Below are 16,006 nucleotides of genomic sequence, written 5' to 3'. Positions count from 1 at the left end.
AACCGTGTAATAAAAAAGCTCAAAAATCCATTGTTTATCTTGGGATACAGATAAACAATGGCCCAAAGATAAAGGACCAGAGTGTCTACTTTCTTAAACAAAATCCAGAGATATTCATGGTGCATTTTGTTTGGCTCTCGGAGATAAAGTTTGTGAACAAAAAATGGTACAAAGAGATTGCTGCCAAGGAACTCAAAGGAAATGATCAGCACGCAGCAGCGGGAAATGTGGACAGTTAAGAAAAATGGGAAAGAAAAGAAAGATGGGAAAGAAAACAGAGAGGGAAGAGGCTGGAGAAGGAGAAGAGGCTGGAGAGGGAGAAGAAGGCTCGCTCCTATAATTCGATTGTTTATTTAAACTAAAATATAATGAGCTACTAAGTTGTTTAAAAATTAGATTTAAAAATATTAATTTAGTTTTATCCATGGATGCTAAATAGCATCTTTAAACCATTACACATCATGAAGACCAGAGAATTTCGATATGCCACGTATATTTCCTACAACCAGATTAAAAAATATCAGGCCAATAGCATTTGGACCCCTTGTGAAACATCAATAGATCATGACACCCCTATAATCATGAGTTCTATATTTTCTAGCATTCCCACACTCCCAGTGATTGTCGGCCACCGCTAAAACAACCGTCACGGCCTCGACATATGTTTGCTGTAAACAACTACACAAAAAATACCACCAAAATCTTTTCGCTCTCTTGGGATGAAAAGAACAAACTGCCGGATATCTTACCAAAAGATAAAGGCGTGGCCGACTACAATATTAAAAGAGATCCGGAATCCTTCCTGGAGAAATACATTAGGGATTCGGAGGCAAAATTTATTTACCAAGAAATGGATTAAAAATACAAAAAAAAAATTAGTAATTTAATATTTTCACAACATATTTTTATTTTAGAAACATTTTGAGTATCGAGTCTTTTTTGTACTTTGTTTTGGGCTTTGTCGAATGAGATTGAAAGAAATGTTGAATTTATAGGGTTAAAGAGTATAATTGAAATAACATGCCAAAATTTAGTAACCCTGTGATCAGCCCAAAATTTTGTCTTTAATTATCAATAATAACATAAATAAATAAATATTTTAAAAATCAACAACTATTATTTTTTAATTTTTATGATTTAATATCTAATTATTAAAATAAAAAATAAATATTATACTATTATTTAAATAATATTTATAATTTTTAATATATATATTTATAATAAAAAATTTAAAAATAATTTAAAAAAAGGGACCACTCTACTTCAAATGCGTACAGGAATGGTTGAGCCGCAACTGGAAGAATATTTGCTGCAGATTTAGAGGTGCCTCGGCCTCCGTCTCTATATTACAAACAAACTCTCACTCTCTTCTTACGGTTATCACTCATGACTTCTTTTCTCACCGTCATGACTTCCTTTCTCACCGTCGAACCCTTAGCCCCAGCCCCCACCTCATCCTAAAACAACCGTGTAATAAAAAAGCTCAAAAATCCATTGTTTATCTTGGGATAAAGATAACAATGGCCCAAAGATAAAGGCCAGAGTGTCTACTTTCTTAAACAAAATCCAGAGATATTCATGGTGCTTTTTGTTTGGCTCTAGGATATAAAGTTTGTGGACAAAAAATGGGACAAAGAAATTGCTGCCAAGGAACTCGAAGGAAATGATCAGCACGCAGCAGCGGGAAATTTGGACAGTGAAGAAAAATGAGAAAGAAAAGAAAGATGGGAAAGAAAACAGAGAGGGAAGAGGCTGGAGAAGGAGAAGAGGCTGAAGAGGGAGGAGAAGGCTCGCTCCATAATTCGATTGTTTATTTAAACTAAAATATAATGAGCTACTAAGTTGTTTAAAAATTAGATTTAAAAATATTAATTTAGTTTTATCCATGGATGCTAAATAGCATCTTTAAACCATTACACATCATGAAGACCAGAGAATTTTGATATGCCACGTATATTTCCTACACCAGATTAAAAAATATCAGGCCAATAGCATTTGGACCCCTTGTGAAACATCAATAGATCATGACACCCCTATAATCATGAGTTCTATATTTTCTAGCATTCCCACACTCCCAGTGATTGTTGGCCACCGCTAAAACAAGCGTCACGGCCCCGACAAATGTTTGCTGTAAACAACTACACAAAAAATACCACCAAAATCTTTTCGCTCTCTTGGGATGAAAAGAACAAACTGCCGGATATCTTACCAAAAGATAAAGGCGTGGCCGACTACAATATTAAAAGAGATCCGGAATCCTTCCTGGAGAAATACATTAGGGATTCGGAGGCACAATTTATTTACCAAGAAATGGATTAAAAATACAAAAAAAAATTAGTAATTTAATATTTTCACAACAGATTTTTATTTTAGAAACATTTTGAGTATCGAGTCTTATTTTGTACTTTGTTTTGGGCTTTGTCGAATGAGATTGAAAGAAATGTTGAATTTATAGGGTTAAAGAGTATAATTGAAATAACATGCCAAAATTTAGTTACCCTGTGATCAGCCCAAAAAATTTTGTCTTAATTATCAATAATTAACATAAATAAATAAATATTTTAAAAATCAACAACTATTATTTTTTAATTTTTATGATTTAATATCTAATTATTAAAATAAAAAATAAATATTATACTATTATTTAAATAATATTTATAATTTTTAATATATATATTTATAATAAAAAATTTAAAAATAATTTAAAAAAAGGGACCACTCTACTTCAAATGCGTACAGGAATGGTTGAGCCGCAACTGAAAGAATATTTGCTGCAGCTTTAGAGGTGCCTCGGCCTCCGTCTCTATATTACAAACAAACTCTCACTCTTTTCTTACGGTTATCACTCATGACTTCTTTCTCACCGTCATGACTTCCTTTCTCACCGTCGAACCCTTAGCCCCAGCCCCCCACCTCATCCTAAAACAACCGTGTAATAAAAAAGCTCAAAAATCCATTGTTTATCTTGGGATAAAGATAAACAGTGGCTCAAAGATAAAGGCCAGAGTGCCTACTTTCTTAAACAAAATCCAGAGATATTGTCGGTCACATCTTTCTAACATTCACACACTTCCAATGATTGTCGGCCACATCTTTTTACCACCACTAAAGCAACTGTCACGACCCCCGACAAATGCTTGTTGTAAACAACTATACAAAAAATACCACCAAAATATTTTCGCTCTCTTGGGATGAAAAGAACAAACTGCCGGATATCTTACCAAAAGATAAAGGCGAGGCTGCCTACAATATTAAAAGAGATCCGGAATCCTTCCTCGAGAAATATGTTAGGGATTCGGAGGTAAAATTTATTTACCAAGAAATGGATTAAACACACAAAAAAAAATTTAGTAATTTAATATTTTCTCAACTGATTTTTATTTTAGAAACATTTTGAGTATCAAGTCTTTTTTGTACTTTGTTTTGGGCTTTGTCGAATGAGATTGAAAGAAATGTTGAATTTATAGTATTACAGAGTATAATTAAATTGTGAGTTTATAGTACTGCGATATTATGACTCTTATAGCTAGTAGTTAATGTGTAGAACATCTGAGAGCGGAAAACATAAAATCACATTAAAAAAAACATTATATATATAATTGCATTCATTTACCATTTTTTTTTTGTATATATATGCCAAGTTTGCCGCTAATTAACATTTCTACAAATAATTCCTCGTTAATTTCTTCCTAGATCTCATTTATGACAATTCAAAACACTTATTTAATTCTCTTGCTCGTTGATGTGATTTTTTTAAGGGGGCATAAATATTTTACGGATATATATATGAACATAAATTATTATTATTGTTTTTGCTCGTAAAGCATGAGATAGAAGATTAATATTACAATTACAAATATGTTATATCAGCATATATAATATATATTTTAATGTGTTTTCTTAAAGGGGCACTATGTACTAGACCTACTTTGATCACTGATCTAGGACTGCCTTTTTTCCCCATTATTTGGTGATATTTAATAGACGAGCTAACTTTAGTGTATTCACTATATATCTGTGATGTCTTTTTCTTTCACTAATATCACTGATAGTATTTAAATATGAAAATTTGAAAGAAGCGCTAATAAATAAACCAAAAATCATATTTATTTATTAATTTCTGAATTTTAAGTGTTATTTTTATTTTTTGATAGATAAAATATAAATTCAATCATCTTCAAAGCACTTATATTCAGAATTGAAGAAACTTTTATATATCCGAACTCTTGACTCTGGATTACGTCAGACGAGTACTGTAAACAGATTATAAAGCCAAAAGTTAAAACCAGAATGGTAAATTAACTTTAAACTTCCCTGCATCTTTACTCGAAGACACATCTTTCCTTCTGGCTGTCAGAAGGGGAAGTCTTTGATTTCTGCTTCGGCATTAATTAAAATGGAATGCCAAACTAGGGTCGGGAACAAAATCAATATATTTATTACTCGACAACTTTATTATTGCAGTACATGATGTCAATTAAATGACATCAAAACATTCCTACAAAAATGCGTAAATCCTGATAAAAGAACCTGTGGATATTCCAACGAAGATGAAGTTAGTTGATTTAATTGTTAATGTTACTTTTGTATTAAATGAGTGTTTTTCACATATGGTCATTTTCTATGTTATATGGCCATGTATTTTTATAATGAGATATCATATATATTTTTATTCTTTCAGATAATTTGAACTCTTATGAGAATAACTCATAAATTGAAGGAACTCAATCTGTGCTTAACATTTGTTCAGATCGTAGTAATCTTTTTCCAACTGATACATCCACAAACAATGGTATGGGAACTAATAAGTTTCAATTTGAGAGATCCATTGATGAGTCTCTTAGTGATGGGTAGATTAATAATCCATTTCTTGTTGACTCATGTGTTAGACGTATTTGATCACTGATCTCAGAATGCCTTTCTTCTCCTGTATTTCTCCAGAATGCCTATTTTCGTAGTATGAATGACCTTTTGCTATTCTTTTGGACGTTCATATTTTCTTTATATCTCCTAGTATTTGGTGATATTTAATAGACAAGCTAAAAAAATCGAAACAACCTTTTGAATGACCTTTTGCTATTCTTTTGGACGTTCATATTTTCTTTATATATATATATAACAAATAAGAACTGGGTTACTACAATTATACATATATAGATTAGCTAGCTAGTATGAATGACCTTTTGATATTCTTTTGGACGTTCATATTTTTTAATTAATATTTTAGGAGTATTTTGTAATTAAATTTAACAATTTATTTCTTATTAATAATTATCGATCAATCATCTATCAAGTCACTTAAATTTTTTTTACGTAATTATGTATCAAGTAACTTTAGTGTAAAAATTATTTATTCACTATATACCTGTGATGTCTTTTTCCTTCACTAACATCCGTGATAGTATTTAAATATGAAAATTTGAAAGACAAGTTGATCAATATACCAAAAATCATATTATTTTTATTAATTTCTGACTTTTAAGTGTTTTATTTTTATTTTTTCATAAATAAAATATAAATTCAATAATCTTCAAAACACTTATATTCAGAATTGAAGAAACTTTTATATATCCAAACTCCTGACTCTAGATTACGCTAGTCGAATACTGTAAACATATTAGTGTTTACGTACATAAATAATTCATCAATATATTTATTGATTACGTACATAAATAATTCATCACGACATCTTTATTATTGCAGTACAAAACGTCACATCAAAACATTCATACAAATCTTATCGATCACGTATAGGGATGGCAATTCTACCCGAACTTCAATTTTAAACTTTAGAATCTTTTAATATTTTAAATTGATCTACCCTAACTAATATCATATTAATATAAAATTATACAAAATTTACATATAATTTTTTTTACCCGAACTAATATCATATTAATCTAAAATTATACAAAATTTACATATAATTTTTTTAAAAAAAAATTTGTGCCACCCGGGCTAAAGCCCTGGTGTAATTGATTGTGGACTCTGCCACTGAGGGACATGTTTGCTATTTCTATCTTCGTTCTTGAATTTCATCCTCACTTTCATATCCGTTCTGATCCCTGCTTTTTTCGGTTTCGGGCGTCACAAGGGGTTGCTACACGTTCATTTAAATGCCCTGCATCTCTCCCGTGGTTTAGCGATGTGGGATTTTGCCTAAAAGCCTTCACACCCTCTTTCGAGACTCAGCGTCCTCGTTGAGGTTTGCCTCCACAATCTCAAACTCACGCGGAGTCACTCTGATACCAAATGTCACGGCCCGGCCCACTTGTGATATTGTTTGCTTTGTCCCGAGGGTTCACGGATTTAAAACGCGTCACAAGGGGTTGCTACACGTTCATTTAAATGACCAGCATCTCTCCCGTGGTTTAGCGATGTGGGATTTCGCCTAAAGGCCTTCACCCCCCCCTTTCGAGACTCAGCCTACTCGCTGAGGTTTGCCCCATCATCCCAAACTCACGCGGAGTCGCTCTGATACAAAATGTCATGGCCCACCCACTTGTGATATTGTCCACTTTGGCCCGATGACTCACAGATTTAAAACGTGTCACAAGGGGTTGCTACACGCTCATTTAAATGCCCAGCATCTTTCCCGTAGTTTATCGATGTGGGATTTCGTCCTAAGGGCCTTCACCCCCGCTTTCGGGACTCAGCGTCCTCGCTGAGGTTTGCCCAACCTTTCCAAACTCACGCGGAATCGCTCTGATACCAAATATTAAGGCCCAGCCCACTTGCTATATTTTCTGCTTTGGCCCGATGCCTCACGGCTTTAAAATGCGTCACAAGGGATTGTTACACGCTCATTTAAATGCCCAGCATCTTTCCCATGGTTTAGCGATGTATGATTTCGCCTAAGGGCCTGCTCGACTCGAGAATTCCGAATATTTAATTTTTTTCGAGGTTCAACCACGTTTCAAGGTAGATTCGTACGCTGGAAATGAGCACACAGAGGGAAATGATCAGAATGAAGAATATGATGAGAATGAAGCTGAAATTGACATAGCAGATGTATTTATGAGAAAATGAAGATGGAAAAAAAGATGAGGAAGAAAAGGGAGAGGGAGAAGAGGATAGAAAAGAAATGATGGTGAGAAATAAGATATGTTACTTATCCAAATATCGATCATTCTTTTCTTAGAATGTTTTGACGGCAAGCACTAGAGCCTATGTTTTCTTATAATTGTGAAGCTGCAGATGGTTGATCCAATATTTTAACTTTTGGTTATGTTTTTCTTAAGTTTTCATTAGGAGTGATAAAATTTCCTGAGTATCACAGTCATGTTATTAATTCTCATTTTGTCCCCTAATGATGATAATGAATAATTTATTGTTTGTTCTTGCTTATGTTTTTAGTTATTCTTTTTTATTATTTGTTTTTTGTCAAGATGGTAAAAACATAACAAAAATTATATTATTATTTCTACAATTTCTTTTAAATTTAGTGAGGTCATGATCATTGCAGAGATTGTATATATTTCATATGTTTTTAAAAAAATTTTGCTTCAAATTAAATATTTTTTGTACTATCATTTTTATGTTTCGAGGAGAAACAATCGGGGATGGAGATATTGTCACGGCCCAGCCCACTTGTGATATTGTCTGTTTTGGTCCGTGGCCTCACAGATTTAAAACGTGTCACAAGGGGTTGCTACACGCTCATTTAAATGTCCATAATCTCCCAGTGGTTTAGCGATGCGGGATTTCGCCTAAGGGCCTTCACCCCCCAACCCCCCCTTTCGGGACTCAGCGTCCTCGCAGAGGTTTGCCCCACCATACCAAACTCACGCGGTGTCGCTCTGATACCAAATGTCATAGTCCAGTCCACTTGTGATATTTTTTGCTTTGGCCCGAGGCCTCACGGCTTTAAAACAAGTCACAATGGGTTGCTACACGGTCATTTAAATGTCTATCTCTCCCATGGTTTAACGATGTTGGATTTCGCCTAAAGGCCTACACAACCCCTTTCGGGACTCATCGTCCTCGCTGAGATTTGTCCCACCATCCCAAACTCACGCGCAGTCGCTTTGATACCAAATGTCACGGCCCAACCCACTTGTGATATTGTCCGCTTTGTCCCAGGCCTCATAGATTTAAAACGCATCACAAGGGGTTGCTACACGCTCATTTAAATGCTCAGCATCTCTTCCGTGGTTTAGCAATGTGAGATTTCGCCTACGGGCCTTCACTCCCCCTTTCGGGACTCAACGTCCTCGCAGAGGTTTGCCCCACCATACCAAACTCACGCGGAGTCGCTCTGATATCAAATGTCACGGTCCAGCCAACTTGTGATATTTTTCGTTTTGGCCCGAGGCCTCATGGCTTTAAAACAAGTCACAATGGGTTGCTACACACTCATTTAAATGCCATGCATCTCTCCCGTGGTTTAGCGATGTGGGATTTCGCTAAAGGCCTTCACACCCCCTTTCGGGACTCAGCGTCATCGCTGAGGTTTGTCCCATCATCCCAAACTCACGCGGAGTCGCTCTGATATCAAATGTCACGGTCCAGCCCACTTGTGATATTGTTTGCTTTGTCCCGACGCATCAAGGATTTAAAATACATCACAAGGGGTTGCTACACGCTCATTTAAATGTCCAGCATCTTTCCGTGGTTTAGCGACATGGGATTTCGTCTATGGGCCTTCACTCCCCCTTTCGGGACTCGGAGTACTCGCTGAGGTTTGCTCCACCATTCCAAACTTACGCGAAGTTACTCTGATATCAAATGTCATGGCCCACCCCACTTGTGATATTGTCTGCTTTTCCCCGAGGCCTCACGGATTTAAAAGGCGTCACAAATGGTTGCTGCACGCTCATTTAAATGCCCAGCATCTCTCCCGTGGTTTGACGATGTAAGATTTCGCCTAAAGGCCTTCACCCCCACCCTTTCGGGACTCAACGTCCTCGCTGAGGTTTACTTTACCATCCAAAACTCAAGCAGAGTCGCTTTGATACCAAATGTCACGGCCCAGCACACTTGTGATAGTGTCCGCTTTCTCCCGAGGCCTCACGGATTTAAAACGAGTCACAAGGGGTTGCTACACGCTCATTTAAATTGCCAGCATCTCTTCCGTGGTTTAGTGATGTGAGATTTCGCCTAAGGGTTCCTTTCAGGACTCAATGTCTTCGCTGAAATTTGCCCCACCATCCCAAAATCACGCGAAGATACTCTGATCCCAAATGTCACGGCCCAGCCCACTTGTGTTATTTTCCGCTTTGGCCCGAGACCTCACGGATTTAAAACGCGTCACAAGGTGTTGCTACACGCTCATTTAAATGCACATCATCTCTCCCGTGGTTTAGCGATGTGGGATTTCGCCTATGGGCCTTCACCCCCCTTTCAGAACTCAGCGTCCTCCCGAAGTTTGCCACTTTTTTATTGTCTAATATAACACACTCCTTTATGGGTAATCATGAATAATTGTTTTTATTCCCTTAAATTGTCAAGGGAAAGAGAGTCGAGGATTTCCTTATTTGTAACGAGAATTTCTATCAACTTTGAAATTTTTCAGTGTCAAAAGCTACTTATTATTTGCTTTAACATTATAAATTTTGGTCGCATCATCTCCAAATATTTACCCGGTTTGACGCCTACCTTTTTTAATTGATTCATCATATGAGATGATATATATATATATATATATATCAGATGATATATGCACGTGAATATAGGCATTTCTGGCGGGCCCACACTACCGCCTCTCCTCCGCCTAAGCAGACCCGTGCCCGAAGGTGAAGTGCTCCGGCCCCTCCGCGACCGACCAGGGGATAGCCCACGTACCAATTCCTCCTTAAAAGCCGAGACAAATCCCTGCTTTCTCTCCATAGTCGCAGCAATCTTACAGATCGGTCCTTTTGCCAAGTGAAGAAAGTAAAAACGTAGAGTGAGTGAAAAAGGGAAACGAGAAAAGAAAAATGGGAGTAGCGAGTGAGAAGGTTTACATATAGTTTGTACACTCACTCAGCAAAAGAAGAAAAAGGAAAAGGGAGCGAATGCTTACGTTTAGAGGAAGCAAAACATTTTCTTTTGTCCTCCAATTGTATATATACACCATAAAAATTTACGTACTATAATGGGGCAAAAAAAATGTGAAATTGCCAACCCCAGGTACCCCTCCACCGTCGCCACAAGCTTGTGGAGAGAGGCAAATAACGGTGATCGAACCGTCTCTCAGATTCTGTTTATCCAAGTAGAATGAATCTCTCAGAGGACTCGAACATTGGTTATTGGGTCAAATCTGCCACCCCCGTACCAACTCGGCTACACCTACGGGTCAAAAATTACTTACTATATACACACACTAAAATGGATTTGATTTAAAAGCATAATCTTTTCTTTGTAATTTTTTTTATATTAGAAGTTGAACATTTTCCAGTACAACAAAAGTTATATTTTTTAAGTGTAGTTGATAATTAGAGTTTCTAATTTTTTTTATAAATTATATTTTCTCTGTTGTATGATGAGTAAACTCATAATTTTTATTCTTCGATTTATATTAAGAAAATAATAGGCTAATACAATAATGTGGTGACTATATTAGGCAAACTCACCTATTTCATCAATTTGAACAACTTTTTTGGAGCGCAGTTAAGGTACACAAAGAATGGAGAGAATGTTGAATGATATCTTGCAACAGAAACTAAAAAAAGTTAGGATAAACAGCTCACTCATACTAGCAATGACTTTATAAAGGGGGTATTGTTAAAAACTTTCATGGATGACTATTTTATATATTCATTAAAAAAATCCCTAATAGAGGAAAGCAAGAGACCATCTTTCAATTATTGAATCCATATCATGTACGAGGATTTTCATTACTCGTGAATCCACTTTTAGAGTCAATTTTATGGAATTATTATTACCTTAGTCTGTAGAGATAATATACTAAATAATTTAGGATGAAATGTTTTTTGATAAAAGTTTTCAAAGGTAATTTAGGATGATATGTTTTTTTTTTTAAAATAAAAAATCCACCGGTATAATTTGAAACTTTTAAAATTGTTCAGTTATAGCTGTAATTTTTTTTAATAGAGTTATTGTTATAATTTTAATTTATTTACACTAATAAAAAAATTGAAGAGTACGACGACTACGACGACAGTAAAAGAGGATTTTGTTTATATTATGTTGGGAGTTACTCCATATGTATTTCATACAAGACGTTCATATGATCGTCTGAATTCAACATAAAATATCAAGATCCAAAAGATAATTAAATTATACAAAGTGTAACACATTCGATATATGATAAAACTTTTTACTAGGTAAGAAATGAAATCAAAGCCAAACGGGTAACATACATATTATGTAATAAAAGGCTCGTATGCACTCTCTCTTGTCGATAGCCAAAGCATTATCCCACTATCATCTCCACGAATGCTTCTTGGTCTTTGTTATTATTTTATTTTGGATGGATATATCAAAATTGATCGATGAGACGGTCAATATTAATAATATATGAAACACGAGAGTGAATGAACTCTATAATTATGTAACAATATGCCATGTGGCCGGGAAAATATCAAGATCGTCGTATGTATATATATATATATATACATAAAGGAGCAAAGGTCAATAAAAGATTATGATAGTCGTGACTGTGGTGGCGCAAATGGCGGTGGATAATTTGCAAATTTGTTTCACCAAATGCTTCTAGTTTAGTGATGGAAATTAAATAGCTTTGACAAAATTACGGTAATTGAAATTATTAAATTTTATAGTCAATTTATATAACTGTCACAATAAATTTATGTAGTGTGGAAACGTGGGTATATGGGTTATGTAAGGAAAAAGAACACAAATATACTTTTATCGTATTCCAAGAACTTATTATTTTTGAAAGAAAAAAAAAAACTTTTATTTCTTAGCTCAATAATCGTGGGCGGAAGCTTGTTGTCCACTGAATGGCTTTACGTCTAATTATCTTTTTTCTAAAGATAATTGTAGGTTGGTTTGCAAAAGAATTGAAAGGAAATTTCGTAAATAAAAAACATTATTTGATTGAGGCTATATATATTTCAAATTACATGAACCGGCAAATTAATCGAATCAATATAAATTATCTTTTATTTTGATACGTGTGTAGTTCACAATGATAATATATAACTAAATCACTAGTCTATGTGGGAGGAATATGAAATTGTTTTAAATTTACTAAATGATTAATTAGTGTACTTGTTAAAATAATCATAAATGGCCGCCATACTTGAAAAACCATATATAAATTGGACTTTTTTTAATTAATGTATAAAATTTATTCACAAATGAAAGTATAATTAAATACAATACATAAGAACATATACACAAGCTGATGATACGAGGATTTCCAATTACATACCTTCGGCATGAATAAGATAACACCTATTATGGTATAAAAATTTGTCAATATTATTGCTCCTAAGTCAGTGAAATATCCTTTCAAAAAGATATTCATAATATTGTCTGGGACAAGTCGCGAGAAAACTAAAAAATATTATCATGTCTCACACGATTCTAACATCTTCCAATTTTAAACTTTTACAAAAGATGACCATCAAATTAATATCCTAAGATACAATTCACAATCATGCATGCATGCAATTCAGCCATCAAACATACAACATCAAATAAACAACATTCTAGGTTTCTCTACATTCGTAAGTTAAGTCATAAATGGGCGGTAACGAAAATCACATGAAACAACTGGCCACCTCCTGAAGCTTCTTCCTTCATAAAAAGGTTTTGAACTCATGAAAATAAACAAATCCGAACCTGCCTCCAACTTCTGACATCTTTTTACACACATACTATGCATTATGTTGCTTCCGCTTTTCAAGATATTCAAGGATCTTTCTTCCGTAGAGATTGCTTCGCATGGATGCTGCATTCATTTGGATCAATTTCCTCAGAGCATCATGGGCGTGTCCCTACTCTTGCACAATAAGAAGTAATATATAACATAAACTCAAAGCTCAAGCTAAATCTTCCCAGATCAAACAGTGAAATGTTGATTGGTATACGTTATCAAGAACAGGGAAAGTTCGTCTTGAAAAGATCTTAAACCAGCTACAAGGACAGTAACTGGATCCACCCAAATGTGAAGCAAACTAAATACGACCGGATTATTTTGCTACCCTCGAGATTGCTTTTGTTCTAATGATGCTTAAAGTCTTAATCCATTTGCAATTTGTTGGATGTCATCTGGACGAAAATCTCCAGTTAAAGTAGCAGATACCATTCCGGTATATATAATAATACAATGTAAAAAGTAAAAACTAAAAGAACCTCCGCAAGTAAGTCTTTGACATATTACGAGCATAATTTTTTAATTTTATATAAACTATCTGATAATTATAACATTAAATTGGTGATTAATAAAAAATTACTGATGGGATAAGCTTGTTATCTCTAATTCAAGCAATACTTGAGCCTTCGAATGTGCTCGTAAAACTTAAGCTAGAGCTTGTAAATATTTACGGCGTTGACTCGAGCTTAACTAGATCAATCTATACTAGCACAATCAATGATAATTTCAACATTTAAACCTTGGGTGGTTGCTGCAGATAAACTAAAAATGTTCACATTACAAGAGATAAATCATTATGTTCTCAAAAAACTGTCAATTAAAGGAAATTAGATCATCTGACCTCAGAATTTTTCAAGGCTGATTGAATGACGAAATTCCCCAAAGGATCCACTAGAAGCTTTGTCGCATTGGGACTCATTAAAAGCTCCATTGTTATTGAGGCAGCATGCTTTGTCCAGAATGAAATAAAAAATTTTCCACAACATTACTAGCATATTTGGTGGCACATGGTTATACAGCAATATCTGTTCACCGACTGAGGCCATGCAACCAACTTTTTTTGTAGCACTAGAGGTCATGAGATAACAGTATTCCACATCAAACATGTAAAGAAAATTCAGGTTGTAAGCTTTAAATAAGAAACAAAGATTTGAAGTTGTGACTATTAGAGTTAAATGATATACGGAGTTAAGTATTACATGTGTGGAAGCTGTTAACAAAAGTATACATGAATAAGAGCCATTTAAAATCCAGCTGTCAGTGGAATGGCACTCTTCGATGCCCGATGGTGTAACAGAAATGAATAAATTACAAGTTGAAAAAATATTTCCGTAAGATAAAAAATTTAAATTTCACTTTTACCCATAAAAATCTAGTCTCGGGTCTCTAGTAACGGGTTCAAACTATCACATCCAATGGGCTGCGAAGCCTGACAGCCATGCTTTCCTTCAACAGTTTTTATCAAGTATTTAATTTGTGGGATTGAGAAAGGTATTACGAACTGGCTATGCTCCATTTGGAATGCATTAGAGAAATCTTACAATAAATTTTATAGTTTCATTAAGATGAAAATCAGAACCATGAAAGTTGTTTGCTACCTTTAAGCAAGATATTTGAGAAGTCACAAAGGCTACGAAAGCAATAAAACGATGATCTGTGAGCTACTTTACTTTCCACGGACGATCATTTTCATGAAACTAAAAAGAAACAAAAGTTAAATAATCACCAAAATTGACATTGTCATCCATAAAATCAAATAATTCAGAATCACCAAATTTTTGCAAATGAAGTTTGAAGGCGTGACAGATGGTAGGAAATTCCAAAACAAATTAAGCTATACTATGGCTATTAAATGAATCACATATAATAATCTGAATATGCCATGAATACTTAAAAAAACAACAGCGACTCCATGATTGGGCACCACCAATATTCACAACATATCGATATAAGTTTTAAACACACGTCTATCCTCCATTCTTATGGTCTATTGACATTGTATGAGAAATTAAAGCACCAATCAATGACTTAACTAAGGATTGTCCAATCAACAGGTGAAACTTGCTAATCTCATCTTAGAAAGGCAGAGTATTTGCTTACTAATACAAGGAAATAAATGCACATAACATTGCTTATCACCTCATTATATTCTCACAGAGAAGTACTTTACACAGTATATGATAACATGCTGGCCACTGGGGTCATTAGCCAAAGCAATAGCAGCAGGGCTCAGAGCAGACATTAGCAATGAAATTTGCTGCGGCTCGGTTAGCTTCTCTAGTATCGTGTTCATTGCTTTAGCCCTGAAGAACCAACCGCACTCCATATGAAAAATATACACCACAATAGCATCCGTAAAAACTTAATAAGTTCAAAAAATTTACGGGTTAATACCCGTATGAGTTGATGCAAACATTGACGAGCTTAAATGGGAACTTTGTCAGGGCCAAAATGATCCTAGTCCTTTGTTCCTCATTGCAAAACACAAAAAGTTTCTCAAAAAATTGACTTCCAGACTGATTTTTCATCAGCTCATACAAAAATTCCATCACTTTAGATAGAACAGTCTCAATTTCTCGCTCATTCATCCCCTCCAATTTCAACTTCAAAATATCACTCCATTTCTGATCTCTTGCTAATGGGACAATTTTACCTCTCAAGTTTTCCAGAGTTAATTGTTGCTGCCGTTGGTTCAAATTTTGATTATTGTACACACTAGATCTGGGACTACAAAAGTTATTTAATTTATGATCGTCAAAACTACCGGGTAATGAAAAATTGCCTTGCTCTGGAGAGGGTGAAAATGGCAATCCGAAATCGGCTTTTCTCGACAATTGTTGCTTGCCATGCAATTAACAGAACTCATAACTGTGAGAAGCAGCATCAGGAAAATGTCGTCTGTCATGATACATCGATTTTAGCGGATGGTCACCTGCATCAAAGAACGGGCCACTACCATAAAAACCTGTTCTTTGCGGGCCCACAAGGAGATCTGGGCGGGCCCCATGAAATGAAGACCCTTTGGTCCTACCATTGTTACTACTGTGAGCCCAAGCCCGGAATGCAAGCTGTTGATTTTCTCCGAAAAACATCGTTAAAGGAACAGAGTTAGCCGATGAAACGCCATTATGGGTAGCCAGAGGGCCAAGAGACGACAGCATTTGACCATGAGATCGAAAATCTGGGGAGACGGTCAGGTTTGAAAAGGCTGATTCGATT

At 35.1% G+C, this 16,006-nt stretch overlaps 1 protein-coding gene across 1 annotated transcript in view; it reads right to left on the bottom strand.

The window, feature by feature from the left end:
• Window positions 1–12,369: 12,369 nt before the first annotated feature.
• Window positions 12,370–16,006, bottom strand: part of LOC142523613 (pumilio homolog 12-like) — a 28,263-nt gene continuing 24,626 nt past the window's right edge. Inside the window, exon 5 of the mRNA XM_075627313.1 lies at window positions 12,370–12,908. Within this exon, the coding sequence (XP_075483428.1) occupies window positions 12,789–12,908 (120 nt within the window). The 3' untranslated portion in view covers window positions 12,370–12,788. The remainder of the gene's footprint in view (window positions 12,909–16,006) is intronic.

This window comes from Primulina tabacum, chromosome 14 (assembly GCF_025594145.1).
Source record: "Primulina tabacum isolate GXHZ01 chromosome 14, ASM2559414v2, whole genome shotgun sequence".
Classification (NCBI taxonomy): domain Eukaryota; kingdom Viridiplantae; phylum Streptophyta; class Magnoliopsida; order Lamiales; family Gesneriaceae; genus Primulina; species Primulina tabacum.
This window is presented reverse-complemented; position numbering and strand designations above follow the sequence as displayed.